The sequence below is a fragment of the Sparus aurata genome, chromosome 15, assembly GCF_900880675.1.
Source record: "Sparus aurata chromosome 15, fSpaAur1.1, whole genome shotgun sequence".
NCBI classification, from domain to species: domain Eukaryota; kingdom Metazoa; phylum Chordata; class Actinopteri; order Spariformes; family Sparidae; genus Sparus; species Sparus aurata.
The window spans coordinates 23,545,822-23,566,131 of NC_044201.1; the positions used below are offsets into that span (position 1 = coordinate 23,545,822).

Here is a 20,310-nt window from a genome sequence, read left to right on the forward strand (position 1 = left end):
ACAGTAAGTATGATGCAGTAGAGTTTCTCCGGCAGGGACTCGAACTCAGGATAAAAGCAAATTCTGTGAATACAGAACTCCTACTCTACCAACTGAGCTAAACAGCTCTGAATGACTAGGGAATTCTCTGGTTAGAATGACCTATACCACGTCAAATAAGTCCAGCCCACAGATTTTCTGACTAATCCAGGTGGTGCATGCCAAAAGGGGCGGTCTCGCTCGTTTCCCGCGTGAAATTAGAGCATTTCCCTCCAAAAAGTTAGATGTGTATAATAATGGCTGACTGATCGTCACTCTGTTTGGATCAGCTCTTTGATGACACCAAAAGGGTGAGTAAACTGTTCTGTACGAATCTACTTTATGTGTCCAGTTACCTGCTCAGTACAGGTGTATTCATGTCTGTGTGGGAGGTGTACAGATAGTTAATACTTATTGATCTCAGGTAATATGTCCAGGTGATGTTCCTTCATATATCAGCAGCTCCACATATTAACTACCTTCATGCGCTGTCTGAGCCCAGTAAGTTCAATTTATGTGCGGGTTAAAAGCCTCCCTCTCATGTTGGTGAGATTTGTTTCTACCTCAAATATTTCTGAAATAACTCAGAACAGAAGCTGAAGACGTCTCATTTAACTGTTAACTGTCAGGTAAATTCAGCTGGAACATAATCCTTTAATTACAGCCAATTAAATCCTGATGGACGTTGTGTTTTGTTCCACGCACCAAACTCCATCGTGATTTTGATCGGTTTTATCTCTGCCATGTTAATTACATAAATAATGCACAGTTAACTAAACTTTGGTCACTATCTAAAAACAAAACGGAAGTTTCGGTAAAGTCGGCATGAAGTCTTTTTAAAATGTATTTATTATTTAAAACGGCATGAAAGCTGTTTAGCTAATGTTATACTGGTCAGTGTAAGTGAGTGGTAGTGTTATGTTAGCTAGCTGACTTTAAAGTTGTTGCAGATGCACTGCACGGTTTGGGAAACACATTAGCAGCGGCTCAGCTGCCTTTATTAACGGGTAAGGACACATGAACCGGGTACTGACATGATAGAGCTTATAAAGACGTCTGAGTCATTTAATCGTTGTGTTTTTACAGACAGGTTTGCATGTTAGCTAACGTGTGTGTCTGTTGGAGAGTGTTAGCATGAAGGCATTACACTGCTGTGTAATGTTAACTTGTTAATACTAGCATCGTTACAGCTGAACATCTGAGTACAGCACAGTTAGCTAACAGGCTCCATGTGTTGTGTGTAATAATGTCTCAGTATGTTAGTATGTCAGCATCTAGAAGGTCATTTTGAGCAGCTAAAGTAGTGTATACATACAATATGCAGCCTCATTGTAGCCTGCACTGAATGGATTTAGTGTGTTTGTCTCGTTCTGGTTTAATGTGATGTTTAAATCACTGCACTGACTCCCTGTGTGTTAAGATAGACTTTAAAATCATATTACTTGTCTATAAAGCACTACATGTTCTCAGGATTTAATACATTTGGTTAACTTTTGGTTTACCTTTAAAAAACACACTTATTAAATCAGATTATATCAGATTTTATAGTGCAGAGTGACGTGAGACTCCTGAAGTGATGTCATGCACATGGTTACAGACTGCTATACCATTCTTTATTATGAAATTATAATCCTGTAAGAAATTCCCTTTTTGCCAGATGTGTCTGTAATCTGATTACATTTTCTTTTTTACTGCTATAATCAGAATATATATACGCAAACACACACACACATACACACACACATATGCATGTGGTCATCATGTTATATTAAAGTACTTCCTCCTCTCTCCAGGTGAAAAGTGGGACTTGTCTTCAGCTTCAGGTGGAACAGCTCTGACCTGTATGGTGATCAGACCCGGAGAGGAGAGACACCTGGTCCAACAAGGTCAGTGCAATAGAGGTGCAAAAATTAAAGGCAGAAAGTGTGAGATTTGTCAGTTGCTGTTCATTAATACTCTAAAATCAGTAAATGGATAGTCGAGTCTCATTCACAGGTTGTTGAATACCGACAGTTTGGGTTGGTAGAAGCCACTATAGTGTGTCTGTTAGGACACGGCTCTTTAAATGTAGTAGTATTTTAAATGTTTTTTGTTTACTGAGAGGAAATATAAACAGTCTGTCTGTTTAGAATGCCTGCATTTATTTGATCTCATTTATATATAATATAAATGATATAATCATATTTTATTTAACATGTATATCTCCACTGTTCAGCCACAATATTAAAACAACTGACAAGTGAAGTGAGCATTGATCATCTTGTTACAATCAAATGTTCTGCTGGGAAACGTTGAGTTCTGTCATTTCTGTGGAGCCTCTTTGACAAACACCACCCACCCAAACACCTTTCAGACCAACTACACCCCCTCATGGCAAAGAACACAAGGTGTCAAACTGGCCTCCTCATTCTTCAGATCCCAGTCCAGTTGAGCATCTATGGGATGCGTCAGAACCAACTCCCATCCATGTTTGGGCCCCCGTGGATCGTTCTTGGCTCTGACTGCATCCAGTGGAAGCTCAGCTGGATTGAGATCTGGGGAATCTGGAGGCCAGGTTGACACCTTGAGCTCTTTCCCACGTTCCTCAGGTCGTTCCTGAGCAGTTTTTGCAGCGTTGCAGGCGCGTTGTCCTGCTGGGGGGGCACTGCCATCAAGGAGTGCTGCTGCCATGACGGGGTGTATTCGGTCTGCAGCTGTGTTTGGGTGACTGGTATTTGTCAAAGAGACATCCACATGAATGCTAGTACTCATGGTTTCACAGCCGAACATGACATTGGAACAAAATGATCCATGTTTTTTATTTCACCTGTCACTTTGTTCTATTGTTGTTGCTCTCATGTTAAATACTTTATGAATTAGATCATAGCTTACTGCGATGTTGAGCGCAGTAAGCTACGACAACCAGAATTTGAATTAGATCAAATAAATGCATTTAGGCACTGTAACCAGACTTGTTAATATTTCCTCTCAGTAAAACAAAACCTGTTTAAATGACTTCCTCTTCCTTTGAACCCTGTGGGTTTTGAGCTGGGACTTATACATTTTAAATGGACAGCTTCATTTATGTAGATTCAACATTAACATAAGCCTCGGCCTATTCGACCAGCAGGCCACTAATAAGGATCGTATTCAGTTTCTGTCGTGCAACTGTGCAGTAGTGAAGTTTTTGGTTTACTTACTTAAAAATAGTCAGTAACGTAATTGAAGTAAAACTGTCTACTCATCTAATTCATAAGTGTTCACTGTGTATTTCAAATAAGTACATTCATTTAATGCATTTTTTTATCTGTAGCTTATTATATTAGCTTTTTTCCCGTTCTGTCTTTCAGATGCTGTTTTAATGTCTTAATGTTTTAGTTTTGATTATTTTCTATGTCTCTGAATAGATCTCTGAGTGAGGCTTTATTTGACAGAAGGTTTTTACATGTTAACCTTGTTTTAAACCAAGTACTTATTAATATAAAATAGAAAACGGGACCTGAAATAAATCCAAAAGGCCTTTTAGTCGGGATAGTTCACAGTCTCCTCAGCTGCACCAGTAATGGTCAGATTTTTCTCTGAATGCTTTTTTTCCACTCTCACTTCACCTGTTTGTTTTCAGCTAATTCAGTCTGATCCTAAATATGCTCTCTGAACTTTAAATAATAATGGTCATGTTTTTAATGTAATCACAGCAAAGGAAAAAGTGTGTGTGCGGCTTTTGGTTTTACTCTGTGAACAATTTGAACTTACAGAAACAATATGGTCCTCACACAGATAGTGCTCGGGCCCTAATAATACAAAAAATAAATGAAAGTCTGTCAAGAATTTGATAATTTAATTTGGTCCTTGGGTGTAGCAGCAGTACCCAATCACTAACAAACTTAAGTTACAGCTGATCAAGTGGAGAGCAGTCAGGGGAAGAGAAAATGGCAGTTGCAGCAAAAAGTTATCTCAGTGTTAGTTTGACAAACAGGAGTTGAGGTAATTGGTAAGTTCTTGTCTTGTGATCTGATTTCCAGGTTGTTTTTGCTGTTTCTTTATGATTTTGCAAATTTAGATGTGGCTTTGTTTCACAAACAATGTCTACATCTTTTGTTTTCCTCACAAAAAACCTCAGTAAGACTTTCAGAGAAAGGCAAATCCTCCCAGTCCAAAGAGCTTGGCAAAAAGGTTTTGTAGACTTGTCATATCCCCTTGGAGCTGTTGTGGTCAGGTGGGGATGGACTGAACCATTTGTTGGGTGGGGGTCTTTCCAACAGCCTCCTCTATGGATGGGTCTTTGACTTTATGGTCCTCCAGGGCCCACTTTCTGTTTCGTGCAGCTAAAGGACACAAACGAGAACAGGGATGGTTGAGAATAAGCTGCTAATGTAAACAAACAATTTTGGAAATGATGTTTAAATCTGTATGATTATAGCCTGAGCAGAACTGGACTTTTGAGGCCAGTACCAATATTGAGATTTGTTTGTTTATATCAGCCATAAGTACATTTTTTAAACATTAACAGTCTTGATACAAATACCTTAGACTTTATCCAGGCTAGTAGCAGGACTATGAATGGCAATATTAGTCTGTCAGCTAGTTGAGTATCCTTTTTTTCCACAAATCCAGTGTGGCGGGGCGCTGTTTAGCTCAGTTGGTAGAGTGCGCGTCCCATGTGCCGAGGCTCTTCAGTGGACCTGGGTTCGACTCCCGGCCTGGGTCCCTTTGCTGCGTGTCACTCCCCCTCTCTCTCTCTCCCTGTTTCCTGTCATATCTTCAGCTGTACTATCAATAAAGCCATAAAATGCCAAAAAAAAAAAAAAAAAAATCCAGGGTGGCAAGCCTATGTATAGGCTAAGAAAAATGTGATCCACATCGCCAGCAAGATATTTTTTAGATTCAGTGCGACTCACTTTTAACAAAGATGTCCTTATCTCTCATGTCCATCGCGAATAAAGGTCCTCAAATCCAAAAAAGGACGCAGCCCATAACTACAGAACTTGCCTGACAATCTGCACGTTTTTAAGTTGTCTTCGCTATCAAAGTAATTGGATAGCTGTTCGTACATCAATGTTTATACTGCAAACAGAAACAATAGTTAATTCGGCTTAGTTTTAATGATGCCACCGTGAGTCAATAAGTCATGGTCAAAGGACTCACCTCACAACTGCAGAACTCGCCTCAGAATCTGCACGTTTTAAAGTTTTCTTCCTTATCAAAGTCAGCCAGTGGTAGCTGTCCGTACATCTATGAGCACACTCCAAAGAGGAACTGCTAATAGTTAATTCGGCCGACTTTTAAGGATGCAGAATCGCCAAATGTAAACAACTATAAGGCTAAAAGTCGGGGCTCAGATAGCTTAGAAGACAAATTACGGCATACACTTCCTGTTAACAAGCATTGTGGGAACTGTATTTTTCAAAAGTTTGAGACTGGAAGAAAGGAGCAATGAAATCCATTAATATTGACTTTTTCATGTTTGTTTCTGACATTGATGGACTTTATAAATCCCTGGTTTGGAGGATATAGAGGATAAAAGTATCTTTTAAATAAAAAGTGCCCAGGTAAAACCAAAATCCCACAAAATGTTCCACAGAGCCAATCATCAATCAGAACAGTAAGTTTTATTTATTGTTTCCAGCTGCACTGTATGCTATATGTTCACCTTGTACAAGAAACAAATACAAATACTCACACTAAAAACCATACAATCTGCTAGCAGCCGTCTCTTGCTAACGTCGTGGGGCTAAAAGGGATGGCTGGCTGCGGCTCGCAAGAGGGCACGACGTGGGTGCCTCCGAGAGCCACAGCTGGCTTTCATTAGAGCGGGAAAACAAAAAAAAAATAAAGTACTAGAAGGAGGAGAGGGTGGGGTCGTTCACATAAGACTATGATTATAAGAACATTTAACAAGGCAATACAAATCTAACAGGACTGAAAACCTTAAACATCAAAAAACATACATTTGATATATAAAAAAAAAAAAAAAATACCACAATGGAGAAAGAGGTGGAGACATGAAAAAGCAATAATCCAGACTTTCTTTTCTGTTCAGATTTGGACATATTTGATTTTTTTATTTTTTTTTCCTGAGTCAGTTAATGTTTCCTTCCTACCTCGCTAGCTGGTGCTGCAATGTACTATAGGTCCTTTGGGATGCGAACAGATAATATTTGGGGTCCAAATATTGTAGGTACCTCAGTTCAGCAGAGTTGGAAAACTTACAACAGCAATATTTAATTTGAGGTGACACACTCAACGCACAATATCTAACCGTGAATGTCCTTTTTTTTCTTTTTCCTTCCTTTTTTTGGTCGAAAATGGTCTTTCTTTTTTTTTTTTTTACCTCATAAGCCCAAAAGAATTCTTCCTGGAAATGTAAACCACACCTTCTGCCCCAACATCTCGTCTCTACATTCAGGGGCCACCGACCACGACGGTTAGAAAAGAGCAACGATGGAGTCCAGGTTACTGATGCTGCTTGTTTGTCATCAGCTGACTCAACAAATCCATTCATTTTTCACACACTGAAGAACAGAAAAAAAACAGATATTCACTTGCAACAGAAACACAGAATATAGGATAAACAGAAGAAGGGGAAAAAAAAATAATAAAAAAATAACACAAGACGCGTTCGCGCTGAAATGGGTGAAACTGACGATGAAGGAGAGGAATGGGAATCGGACGGATTGTTTTTGAAGTCACTGTCCCTTCAAACCAGGGCGGTCGGGTCAGATTTCCATCCTGCACGTGGATAATGTCAACGTGTCCCAGAAGTCAGGAGGAATCTTCCTGAAATATACTCAAAAATGAAGATAAAAACCAAAAAAAAAATACCACTGAAATCAATGAAGAACAAAAACAGATATGGGGGGGGAAAGGTTTCAGATCTTCGGCGCGTGAGTTTGACGGTCAGTCCCATCTCAGTGTGGCAGCTCAGGTGTGTTTTAACATCCACTGTCCTCACTTTGGGCTCAGTGGTTTGGTACAAACCACCGCCCGGCAGGCAGTCTGCTGGTAGGTTCAGATGGCTGAAGTCAAAGCGTACAGTCGGATGGTTGAGTTGGTAGGTTTGCTGGGTTTTTTAAATGTTTACATCGGTTTTAGCCCCCTTTAGCAGTCCTACGGCTCAGTCATGTGCTCTCTCATGGGGTCGCCATGTTTGGAGGGTTGGTTGGGGGAGGTGGCCTGTGACGGATGGGTACCGGGGGGCAGGGTGTGGGCGATGGGCACTCCCCCAGGCACCAACCCCTCCATAGGTCCGGGAATCCCGCCGGGGGCGACACCCACCACGCCAGGAGGGAATCTGGGGATGGACAAGAAGTGATCAGCGGGCATGATAAAGAAGAAAGTAAAAACTGTTCAGCTGAGAGTAACTTTTAACTTTAACTATTTAATTTAAAAGTACACTGCTGCTGAATGGCTGACTATTGACAGGGACTGAATGTAACTAAGTACATTTATTCAAGTACCTAAGAGCATTTTTAAGGTACTTGTACTACGATATTCTGGAGTAAAATTTTGTACTTTTACTCAATTACATTTATTTGATAACTTTAGTTAGTGACATGGCAGATTGCATGCTGCATCAGAGTAGCAAGTTTGGATCAAATAGTCAGCCAAGGCCAAAAATTGATCGACCCATAGTATGCAGTCTAAGGATGTTAATGATTAATAAGTTCTTGATTAAAATGTATTAACTGCCAATCAGAGATAGGCACAAATACATCAAAAAAGATCTGGTTACAAATTACAAATACTTGTTGATCAAATATATCAAAATGAAATACAAAATATTGGTCAAATTTGTCATTTAAAATATACAAAACACATTCTATAAAAAACTGACATTCTTACATGTTAGCCATTTGGTAGCTTCAATATGGGTCAGATTTTGTTGGAATACAGACTGAAATCAGTAATAAATAAAGTAATAAATGATGACTGAATCTGTTTCGTTTGTCTCCTAATGTATTCTGCATCAATCACATCAGTGGTTAAAACAGTTTTCTAAAGGAAAAACATATTTCATATTAAAATTGAGTAAATGACTTTGCTTAATTCTCTTCTACAGTCTATGGAATACATTAATAATTTTACTTTAGATACATGAGATCATTTAATATCAGATAGTACACTTTATATGGGTGATTTTCACTTTTACCAAAGTTATACTATAACTGTATAACTATAATTTTACTCATGTATGGCTTTTGAGTTCTTTTTACAGCACTGATTATTGATAAACTTGATCGAACACTTTTTTCTCTGAATGCAAAGCTCAAACTAAAATGTGTAGCCGCTGATCATTACTGTCTGAACTGAACTGCTAATTAAAAGTTCAGGGTTTAAGAAATACCAAAACAACACAATGAATCGAATTAATTGCTAGATGTGCTTTTGGGGTTACAAATAAACAGTTTGTGCTCACTGAACATCATCACCTCTGTGAGACAACATTTAAAGAAATCATTCAAAATGGCGGGAGCACTGCAGTATGGAGGCAATAAATGAGAATGTCAGGAGTTTAAGGACTTTAAGGGGACATTCACCCAAACTACAAAAAGAAAAAGTCTTATTTCTCACTTATCATCTATACGGTATTTACCTAGAGAGACAGTGGGCAGATTTCTGCTGACAACTGGATGGAGGTTAATGGAATATTCTTACCTTAAAGGAGAAAATACATTAGCTACATTCCATCTTTTCCCAGGAATAGTATCCCTAGTAAGTGAGAAAATAGATTTTTTTTTTTTAAATAGTTTGAGTGAACTGATAATTACAAGGAGCTGAAAGGGGAAAGTGTGAAAGGAAAACTCTTATTGCAAAGTTAAACAAACTGAAAATACCCCCATAACTGTTGTTCGGGAAAATGCAAATACAGAATAACGGCCACTGTATTCTACTCTTGATACTCGTGCATCGTGTGGGACTGTTACACTATAAATGCCCCATATTAGAGTGATCTTTGTTTTCAGGCTGGCGGTGCTGGTGGTGCAGGTGGGGGTGGGTAGGGGGCGGCTGGGGGTATTGATGAGATGCTGGGTAGAGTGGGTTCAGTTACAGGACATGTGAGTCAGAGTGTGAAGCAGATTTCAATGGGAGCTGGTTTTTATTAATGATGTTGTTCATTCGCGCTGGCCTGTGGGCCAGCAGTGGTAGTATTCATTTACCTGGTTGAGAATTAGGTATATAATTTGTCCTGCATTCCCCCCGTTGCTATGGCCTGTACCATGGTTTGGTTCACTCGGCTGTGTGAGAGAAGCAGTTCATTCTGGTTGAGACAATAAACTGAACAAATTCATCTGGGCCAAGTTCTACGTATAAATACGCAGCAGAAACTAGGGCCCAGCCTAATATTCAGGAAAAGAAAGTCAGAATTGTGACACACATACATTTGAACATCTAGACTACCCCTCCCCCATGTGTTAAGCCTCTTCTACTGCAGGTGTTGAGATGACACCGGTGCGATGAGAGCAGCCTCCCGTTCTCACGTAAATCCACCTCCTACCTGTAGGCGGCGCCGTTGATCTCAGGGTGAACTTGAGGCTGCTGCTGCTCCATCATCCCCCAGGGCACCGAGGTGACAAAGAACTCTTTGTTGACGCAGTTTCGGAGGCTGTCGGGAATACGGCCTGTGTCGGGGGGGGGACAAGATTTGAACCCTGGTGAGCTGAGAAACCAAAACTCTGGAATGCACCCTGATGTAAATGCGTCTCCGTACCAGTGATGGCCCTGCGGATTTCTGTGGCGGCGGCCTCTCTCATCTCCAGTGACGCCTGCTCGCTGTACCAGGCGGTGTGGGGTGTGCAGATCAGGTTGGGGGCGTCTTTTAGAGGACCTAAAGAAAAACTGATCGACAGCGAAGGAAAGAAACGAGAGAAACAAATTGACTAAAAGACACAGGCAGGATCACGTGTAGCTGCCCAGCAGATAAAACAAATTGCGCCAAAGAACAAGATATGTTTCCAAGTAAACGTAAAGTTCGACTGTGCGAGATGCCTGCCAATATTTTTTTCTGCCTGGAAAAAACACTAAAGGTGCACAGTCCAGCAACAGCCCCGCGCTTTGGCTGAACTGCAGTTAACCAGGCTTCAAAATGGTGCTGTTGGAGCAGATAACTCTGGGCCAGTTTAAAAAAATAAATGTTGCAACAGCGCTGCAGCTGAAGTGAGTGAGATCATACAAAAATACTCCACAAGAAATTGAAGGCGCGATAACAGCCAAAAAACTGAAGATCATCAACATAACCCTAGTTTTCTTGCGCTTGCAACGAGCGTCGGGTTACTGTACCGTTTTTTGGACGCACGCATGAGGCAAAATATATTACAGCTTTCAGCGCATGTCACAGAGTCACACCTCCTGTCAGTGTGACACTTTTGACTGGGCAACTTGTACAGACACCATCGAAAACATGAAAACGTGGACAAAAAACACAAAATGTTGAGCGCCATTTGTGACAGGACAGGCAGCACACATCATAGTGGATCACAGGGTTGGTGTTCCATTGCTGTAGACTATCTATAGCTATTTCCTTGTATAATTATTAGATGTTCTTGTAACACAGTGACTGAATCAGTGAGTAAAGGCTGTTTTGGTTGAACGCTGTCTCAATAAGAAGCTGAAGGTGCGATCATAACCACCTGAAAGGCTCCGACTCGTGGACATCCAGCGCGGCTCCCCGTATCCTGCCTTCCTTCAGGGCCTGAGCCAGAGCCTTCTCATCCACCAGACCTCCTCGTGCCGAGTTGACCAGGAAAGCACCTTGACGCATCTGCACACACAAACACACAGCGGCGCGACATCGATTTTTATTCTCCTCAATAATGATCTGCACGCCCCGGAGCTGCTGTTATTGGCTCAGTGCTGCGTGGGAAGACTTGTTCTTTTGGAAAAACAACCCAACACGGGAGGGAAAACCAATGCTTTTCAAATACAGAGCGACAAGCTAACAAAAGGCTTATCAAAGTGTCCAAACGACACTAATCCCTCCATCTACACAGAAGCTCTTCAGGGTTTAGAAGAAACAAGCCAGGAGAAGATGACGCAGATGAACGTACATTGTATTTAAATTTTGAAGCAGCCGTCGATTTCAGCTGTACATGTTTCAAATAGTTATTATAACAGAACCTGCAGTTAGATTTATGTCCTCCAGGTGGCAGTACTGATCAGGAGACGACTGAGAGAGCAACAGCCGAGCGTGTCTTGTGTTCATCTTGTTAGTGGGAACACAGAAATCTGCTCAGACGGACACGTCACGAGGACTCACCTCTCATTTGGAGACAAAAGCTGGTCCATAAACCATTGACCATTAAAGCACATGCTGCGGTTAGCCTAGCTGCTGATTCACCGCGCCTGGTCTGGCAGCCCACTCAGCTGGCATCTGTGACTTGGCTGGTCAGTAGCATTCCTTGGCTCGTCAGCGGCTGCGTTATTGGCAGCTCACAATAGGTGTGGCGTGCTGCTCAGAGTGTGCACATCCATAAACATATCGCGGACTTTGAATAATACAGTGTGCTGGATTACACTGCAGGGAAAATGTATGAATGTACACCGTCTTACTGCTGAGAGAACATCATTTTTACTGTTTTCTGATCGAAGAATGTTGGATCGATCTGCAGCGATTCTCCAAATGCCAGTGTGTCTCTGCATGTGCCTGTTCCGAGTACCTCGCCACTTATTAAAAGGTTATTTAAACAGCCTCTAACTGGACGCTGCCAACAAAGGAGCAACTGGCGGCCAAGGAATGTCAGCAGCCAGCCAAGTCAGCTGCCAGTCTGCAGGGTTAAAGCTCTGCTACAAACCTTCAGAGATCATTAGCTTAGTGAGGAGTTTGTGCAGCCAGCGAGAAGGAGCGCCAGCCAATCAAGGTTTATCAGTTTTCCCTTTCTCCGCGTGAGAAGGTACAATTTTTTATCTTCCGCCACCTGAGGCCCATTAGGAGACACGTGCGGCTGGTTTCCCCACCTGTTTGATGGTGAAGTCGTTGATGAGGTGGTGGTTGTGTTCGTTAAGGTTGCAGTGCAGGGAGACGCAGTCGCTCTGGTAGAGCAGGTCCTGGAGCGTGTAGACCCGCTGGACACCGAGCGAGCGCTCCAAGCCGTCCTGGAGGTAGGGGTCGTAGAAGATGACGTTGAAGCCGAACGCCTTAGCCCGCATCGCTACCGCCTGGCCTGAGCGACCTGCGGGGAGGACGAGAAGATTCTAGAAGCTTAGTTTGAAAGTTTAGACTTCAGACAATCGATCTGTCTCTTAACAGTTCTTGAGCAAGAGACAAGTATGATCATGGTCAACAAACAAGTCATGATTCTACCCAAAGTACACTGAACTTTTCAAGGAACTAGATGGTTCCTCCCGCTGGTTATTGTCTCCGTTTCCCACAGAACTTATGACTGCATAGCTTTATTTTTTGCGACATTAAAGATGAAAACTGGCATAACAAAAAAGAATGGCAGACAAAAAGTGACAGTTTCAGTAAGGCTCAGATGCCGTGTGTGTAATCCAATAAAATGCTGTTGGCGAGAATACAACTAATCAAAACTATATATATGCATGTGCAGGGATATGCAATAAAAGTGAAATTAAATGTGTCTAAAATGTTCAAGGGGACCAAAAATATTCACACAACACAAAATAAAAAGTCAGATGTGTCACGGAAAGAACAAACGCTGGATGCTTGCAAACTTTCGAGGCCCGCATAGTGTTAGATTAACAAAGAGTGACCAAACTCTTTGAAGGGAGATACATTTTGGTTATTGGCATGCTAGCCTGAGACAGAAAAACAACAGAAGCCCACGAGGCAAGGATGACACAGAAGAGGTCGCAAATCTTTCAGAAATAACGCTGGCAGGAGATGAGCGCTGTGCTCTCGTCCTGCCTCTTGCTCGGTCGCTCTCTGGTCCTCTTTAGTTTCTTCTTTTCCTCTGCTATGATGTCTAAACTGAGAATACTGAGCTAGTTCACACTCCCTCCTCTGTACCATCAGATTCATTTTGAAGCTGTCAGTTTGGGGTAAAACTGTTGCATAATGTTTCCTGCTAACTCTCCTTTGACTATGAACAAAGTAATAAGCGGGTCAAAGTTTGGATATTCATTCTGAAATGTTGCCTGAAGCACAAACACTCCCCTCATTAACGCTCCGCTCTGACGAACACAGTTTTGACTCGCTAAACGTTCAAATAACCCCAAATAAGAAGAGGCTCACCAAACCCGATGAGGCCGAGCGTCTCCCCTCGGATCCTGGCCGCCCCCGACGCCACCTCCCGGATCTGCTCCACGCTCTGGACCCGCGTGCCCTCCCGGAGAGCCTGGTACAGCCAGGTGTTTCGCCGGTACAGGTTGAGGATGTGACAAAGTGTTGAGTCGGCCGTTTCTTCCACGGCTGCTGAGGGAATATTACATACGGCGATGCCTGGGAGGGAAAGATTAAGGAACAGTGAAGCTCAAGCGACGACAATATAGATACTTCAAATGACAATTAGCATAACCGCTTCACAGATTTGGCGGATATAACAGTTGGTTGTAATTACCGTTTTGAAGAGAGACAAATCCGTTTTGCAAAAATAATTCACAAAATACGACAGGAAATGTATTTTCTTTACGACCTTCTACAAAATAATACCGAACAGTGATGGATACGATGATAATTAGAGCCGCTAATTAGCGCCGATGAAAAGAACATTTCTCAGAAAAAGAATCCCTGTCAGCGCAGCGAGATGTATCACCACAAACGACAATAATTAGGATATCACACTAAATCCTGCTCTCGTACCAAGCATATGCCGAGGGGGCCGAATGGGAATCCGAGGGAGAGTTTTATATCAGTCGGAGCATCTGCTCTGCATATTCAATCACTCCCATTACATATTCTGTTTACAGTATGTAATCATTCCTGTTACATATGTTGTTTTTGTTAAGTCAATATAGCAGGCAGAGTTTGGTTTGGCCCCCATCCAACGGGCACCCATAATGCATCATTTCTGTTTTTGTTGATGTGTTCTGAGGTTCCTCTCATGTGCTGGGGAATGAACGAGCCGTATGTGCAGATATGACCCCTCCTCATTCATAACTCTCAGCGTGTGATGACTGAGCAACCTCTCGTTTTTTTTATCTATCCATCCATCCATCTCCCTCCTCTTTTATCTGCATCTGTCCCTCAGTCTCACCGAGCTCCCCGGCAGCCTTGATGTCGATGTTGTCGTAGCCACTGCCGATGCGGATAATGATGCGCAGCGCCTTGAACTTCTCCAAGTCCTCCCTGGTCAGGGTGATGGTGTGGTACATCATGGCCCCTACCGCCTCGTTCAGCACCTGTGGGGACATCACAAGAGGAAGAACCGTCATCATCGCTGTCCTCAGCGAGCATGAGCAGCGATCGAGGTAAAAGAAATTTGAATCTGTTAATCAATATCGTCCCCCGCGTTCGCATTCAGATGGGTTCTCTGCAACATTATGCATGAGCAACTTCTCGAGGCCGACATGAATAAGAAATGATTTTCCTGGATCTGAGTTTATGTCCACAATTCATCGTCTAAATGCAAATTGATTGTTTATGTGTGCTCTAAAAGAAAAAAAAAATACGAGTGGTTGTCTGTGTGTTTATAATGAGCGCTTGCCACAGCTGGTCTTCGTCACAATCATTTCATTCAGACTGTATGCAAACAAGGTTGGAGTGGATGCAGGCAGGAGCATAAAGTAGGCTGACAGCCCCTGAGAAAGCACAGGGTGAGCCAGTAGCTGCTGCGAGCTGCTAAGTAACAGGTTTAAATTCACAACCCGCTAACTGAATTAACCTAATCCAGCCAAATTAGCATAGCCATGGATTTCCATACAACATTTTTTTTATTTTATTTTTTTTTATTGGGCGATAGCTGTAGCGGGAGCTGGATGCTAAATTCAAGGTTAAAGCTCTCCTCATGCATTAATCTCATTACTCGGGCGAGGCAGGCGGGCCGGCCGGCAGCAGGCTCGGCTGGAGACGACGCTGGAAAAATGACACACGGTCACAGCGGACTGGTAAAGAAACAGGGAACATGAGCTGCGAGCAAGTTTACATGAAGTGGAAAAAGTGAGCTAATGGGTTTTCGTATTGTGTTAATTAGTTTGAAGCAGTCTGCAGTTCGAGCTGGCAGAGCACGTGGCACCATCGCTCTGTGTTGAAACCGGGCCGTTACCTGCAGCAAGCGATCATGAATATTGCAGAAGCACGTAAAAGGCCTTGACACGGCAGCGCACTAAGATTATTCTATACATGTGGAATGGCACAAAGAAAGAAATACTCGAGCCCGTAAAACCCAAGGTTATTATATATGTTTTCACCCGTGTGAGATTGTTGGTGTGTTGGTTTGTCAGCAGGATTACACAAAAACTATCCAGTGAATTTCAAGAATTCTTTAAGACTTTCTTCGACATTGCGAGATATTCTATATAAAAGATATAAAGAGAGCTATTCATCATTTTTTATTAAACACCATCTCTGGTTGTAATCCAAGGTTGGATGACCACAACATGGTATTTAATAATTATAATTCAACACTGCACTTCTGGATATGTTTTTGCTCAGTGGGACTCTTTGTCTTTGCTTCATTGCTCTGCTTTCAATGCCGCCTGTGTTTGAATAATAACCTCTTGGCTAATTCTGGCATGTTTACAGTAATGTTCATTAATATGTCCTGTCCCAGAGAAACAAACTGGATGAATAAACAAAAAATAAATGACGCTTTTAAAGCGCTCGTCCACTTCTGTGCAGCGTCGCGGCTGGTGGGTTTAGTTCGGTCGAAAGAAAATAGTTCCTACATAAAAGTGCTCACAGCGAGGTCTGTAGATGATCATGAGTAACAGGGTCGTGATTTCTGGAGAGACACTGATGTTTACTTTTCCAACATTTTTATTGGCACCGCGAGTCGAGTGGCATCTAGTTCCATTATATTCAAGAGAGGGCAGACATCTCCACAGCTGAGAACTCCAAAACTCAGAAGCTCAAACCAAAAAAAAAAAAAACTAGATGGATATATGGCAAATGTAGTCTTGACTTTGGGGTAAAGTTTTCTCATAAATGTAATATTATTCTTAACACTGGAGTGGTTGAAGTGCATAATACATAATTACAGCGTGTCTGGATTGCTTCCAGCAGAGGATCTCAGTTTAATATCATCTCTCTCTCTCTCTCTCTCTCTCTCTCTCTCTCTCAGCATTTCCTGTCTGTCACTCCACTGTCAGCTATCACACAAACGCCCCAAAAATATAAAAACAATAAAATCAAAACACATCATGGATTTTGTACTGTAATGCTTCATTGCTCTCGAAACGCTCTTTTGTCCACACTGAAGTGTTTTCAACACGAGCCAGACACACTTTATTTTTCCTCAATAACATTCTCGCCCGTGGTTGATATTATTTGCGCGCCACAAAAGCCGCACTCAGATATTAACAGCGGTTACTGATACAACAGCGTCGGAGACACTCGAAGAGCGCACCGTTTTATTTTTATCCTCTGAAACTCAAAAAGTCTTCTGCTTCTTTCCAAGGACGGCGTCGCGTTAGCCGACAGAGGACGAGTGCTTTTTAGTAAATGCCTTTTGACGTGCGCTCGGCGGGGCCACGTCAGCTTTGCAGGGTCAACGCAGACTCGCGCTGAGAGCACGAGAACGACAGCGTACAGATCCCCCTAATCGCTGCATCTGCTCACTCTCAGCCTGAGCCGGCAAAAAGAACAGCAGCGCGCCTCGCTCTGCGTTTGCTTGCGTTTGTTTAGATACTCGTGTGTGAACAGTACTTCACTGCTGAAAGTTGCGGATAGGTTGCTGGCAAGTGTGTGTGTGTGTGTGTGTGGAGTGCCCCATCTGTACCCTCTGCTGTGCAGTTATAGTTGTGGGAACGCTGCCAACGTCTATTCTCCCAGATGGGTCCTCAGTATGTGTAATGTGTAACTATGAGAGCATCTTTCTGGACAGAGACGGCTTGTGTTTGTGAGCATATGAGTGTGTGTGTGTGTGTGTGTGTGTGTGTGTGTGTGTGAACTAGGAATCTAAGGAAAAGACTAGAAAAATATGGCAAAAGAGACCAAAAATTTAAGAATTTATTTCCATTAAAACAGACATCTTTCTTTTTTTTCTTTTCTTTGGAGGATTAAACACAAGCCAACACCTTCACTGAAACAGATATAACATGAGGTGGAATCCTCTCTGTTCTCTTCTGGGCTGTAAAGACACAAAACCTCCAGCTCGGATCAGAAAACTGCAAACGGACTGGCTCCAGTGTACGGGCAGTAAAATAAGACAAATGTTTCAACCACTCCGGCTCGGGACAATTATACCGCGTTTCTATTACCGGCCTCCTCCTCCTCCTTATTTAACAAAGCAGCACTTCAGCACCCAGTGGGATTAGAGTCAGTGATGAAACCATTACAGCTGAACTGGGAGAGTGGAACAAGCCAGTGGGCTGAAATATTATTAAAACATTACAGAGGAGGAGACACAGACGGAGGCAAGACAGGATTCTTCTGCACTCGACTGAAGGCAAATTATTCAAGATTCATATTCAAAGTTCATACTGGTGCCAGTATCACCGAGTGTGTGTGTGTGTGTGAAAGAGAAAGAGTAACTGCAGATACTCGCACAATTATAAGCGCTACAGCAGGCAGCTCAGTCTGCATAAGATTATGCGGGTTGACCTATTCTGACACTTGTATGTTAAACCTGCCTCACTTCCTGTTTGCGCGTGCTCGCTGTCCGCCACATTCTTTTTGTAATCGTCCGCATAACCGACACTTTGGAGGAAGAGCGCGGTTAAAAAAAAAGGTGCTGCATATCATTACCGCCAACCCGGTTCAGTCTGTTTGTTCGTCGGTTGGTTTTGTCAACAGGATCACACATAAACCACCGAACAGATTTCCACAAAACTCGGATGGAGGACGGGTCTCGGCCCAGAATAGACTCAGAACACAGAATAGATGCAGATCCGAATAAAGGGAAGACCCAGGGATTGTCTGTCACGTTCTTTAACATTGCGAGATTTCATTTTCAATAATTTCTCAGGGAATAATGCATGAATGTTGATGGAAAATTGAAGAAATAAAAAATAAAAAAGGCGTATTTAGGTGGCTGGCATATAATTAAATGTTACTTTGTTTTCTATTCTGTGCTTTTAATGCATCTATACTTGATTTTTAAATGAATGCATTTTAAGTTTGTTATTTCTTATTCTTATTCCAGCCGTGCCATTCTATGCATTTACTTGATTGTACTTGCTTCTGAAGCGTGTTATTTAAATAACAACTATGTGGCCAAAGTTCCCTTCGCAGGCAAATCGCTCTTTAAACAAGATAGTAAATTATGAAATTAAATCTTGAATATATAATATTTTATCCCAGATTTGCTGTGATGAAGACACACACCCAGGAGAACACTCTAGCTTTCGCCCCTCGTCAGACGAGATGCTACATCGTGTGTTTAAGCGGCACTCGCACATCGTTCAGTCCTTGCCTGTCAGCCTCTGATCAGTGCTGCCCATGAGCAATTCAACAGAGATGAGGAACAAGTGAGACTTCTGACTCCTCAGCAACTTCCTTAATCAGCTCAATGTGTCTAATTCAGAATGTTATCGACTTGGACGTTTTTAAAACACGTTTTAACGCCTTCTGGATGAAGTCTGCTGCCAGTTCATTACTAAGGATCGGCCTAATTACTGGAGTAGTAAACTAGGTGTCATTACATTTTCTACCGGTGTGACTGATTGTTTTCCAGTAACACACATTGATTAGGTTTATTTCAGTGGTAGCAGTTGTATAAACGCAACACAACTTGTGATCCATACGGACCGAGGTGTAAGCACCCCTGTCGAGACACACATGGCTGTAAAAGCGCACCCGCTCCTCTAATATCGCTTAATCATTAAACCTTTAATATCAGGACAGTCAGTCAATGCTTTCTGACTGTGGGGATTTCAGAAAAAAAGCAGCGTGGTTTATGTAGCCATTATCCAATATGTGAAGTTGCTCCGTCAGCTGACACATCATGGCTTTAATTCATCGTTTATCTTCACTTTTTTATGTGTTTTTCTTGGCTGAGTGGTGAGGCAGATTTTGAAACGTATCCACTCCAGACTTAATGTCTATACGCTCCAGATTGCTTGAAGCAGCATAAAATTGACAGCAAATCAACACGAGCTAATTAAAGTTAATTACATACATAAACTAAGGCTGCTAAAATGGGCTTATAAATAAGGGGCCTTTCGTGGCAAACACTCAAGATTTGGACGAGGAGAGAAAATATTCCGGGAATTGGATGAGCAGGTAACTGTTTAACTAAAGTAGAGATATAAATATAATTAGAGTAGTGAAACCCTGTTGTTTTTCTAGCAGTAGGAACTGTATGATATTTCGTACCTTTTCGTGTATCTCCTGTGTGGACTGGGCGTCGCAGAAAGCCACGGTGGCCAGATCTTTGAGGATGGGCATCTCCACGGTGCAGTCGCGCCCATCCAGCAGCGCCACCAGGGGGCGCGGGTGCATAGGCCCATTCATAATCTGGGGCCGAATACCTGCAGAGAGACGGAGAGAGAGGAGAGAGGGAGTTAATTATTTATGTCTGGCACACGCAGTCAAGTGAGCTGCAGAAAGAAGCAGTAAAATGTAGGAAAGGCACCCGACAGCAGGAAGTGTTTGCACAGGCCGGGACCGTGTGTGTTCTGTCCGTGTGATGGGACACACACAACTACACACACACCTGACCGTGTGCAGTCCCTCTACTTTAAACCACTATCATCATCTCCCTTACCTGGCAACACTGGTCGATATCACACACACACACACACACACACAAAACCACACACACACACACACACACACACTATGCTGGCGATATGAATACCCCCCTCTCTGGCTGTTATCCACACTGTTACCAGGCAACAGGTCCTTTCACCCCATGAGGTCATCACCTCCATTATCCTATCACCATACAGAAGCCGGCAGGCCTTCAGTGTGTGCTCCTGTGTGTGTGTGCTCCTTGTGCACAGTTTACCACCCTAAAGGCACAAGATGTAACACTGCTGCATGAAGTTGTCTGAAAACAATCAGAGCTTTGTTTTATATATTTAGTTTAGTTGTGTTCAGACATCATAATGTTTTCAGCAACGTTCAAACTCAGAGAAATACGTGATTTTTTTCAAGGTGTTACACTTTCATTGGCTCGTCTGTTACTATAACTTCTGAGAGAGAGTCGGGGAGGAGGCTGGCAAATGTGACTAAACGTAACATGAATAAAAACTGTTTCATCTGTGAGCATTTCAGCCTGAGTCACAGGTGAAACAAGGAAAACACCAGATCAGTGT

At 42.5% G+C, this 20,310-nt stretch overlaps 1 protein-coding gene across 7 annotated transcripts in view; it reads right to left on the bottom strand.

The window, feature by feature from the left end:
- Positions 1–5,586: 5,586 nt before the first annotated feature.
- LOC115597105 (C-terminal-binding protein 2-like) overlaps positions 5,587–20,310 on the bottom strand; it is a 71,365-nt gene continuing 56,641 nt past the window's right edge. For 6 of the 7 annotated variants that reach the window (XM_030442786.1, XM_030442784.1, XM_030442785.1 and 3 more), the window contains 8 exons: positions 19,367–19,521; positions 14,148–14,292; positions 13,187–13,393; positions 11,950–12,164; positions 10,626–10,756; positions 9,707–9,834; positions 9,494–9,617; positions 5,587–7,288 (listed from right to left, as the gene is read on the bottom strand). In XM_030442786.1, coding sequence (XP_030298646.1) covers positions 7,105–7,288; positions 9,494–9,617; positions 9,707–9,834; positions 10,626–10,756; positions 11,950–12,164; positions 13,187–13,393; positions 14,148–14,292; positions 19,367–19,521 — 1,289 coding nt within the window. In that variant the 3' untranslated portion in view covers positions 5,587–7,104. Of the gene's footprint in view, positions 7,289–9,155; positions 9,234–9,493; positions 9,618–9,706; positions 9,835–10,625; positions 10,757–11,949; positions 12,165–13,186; positions 13,394–14,147; positions 14,293–19,366; positions 19,522–20,310 lie in introns of all 7 variants that reach the window. The other variant, XM_030442783.1, reaches the window with a different exon arrangement.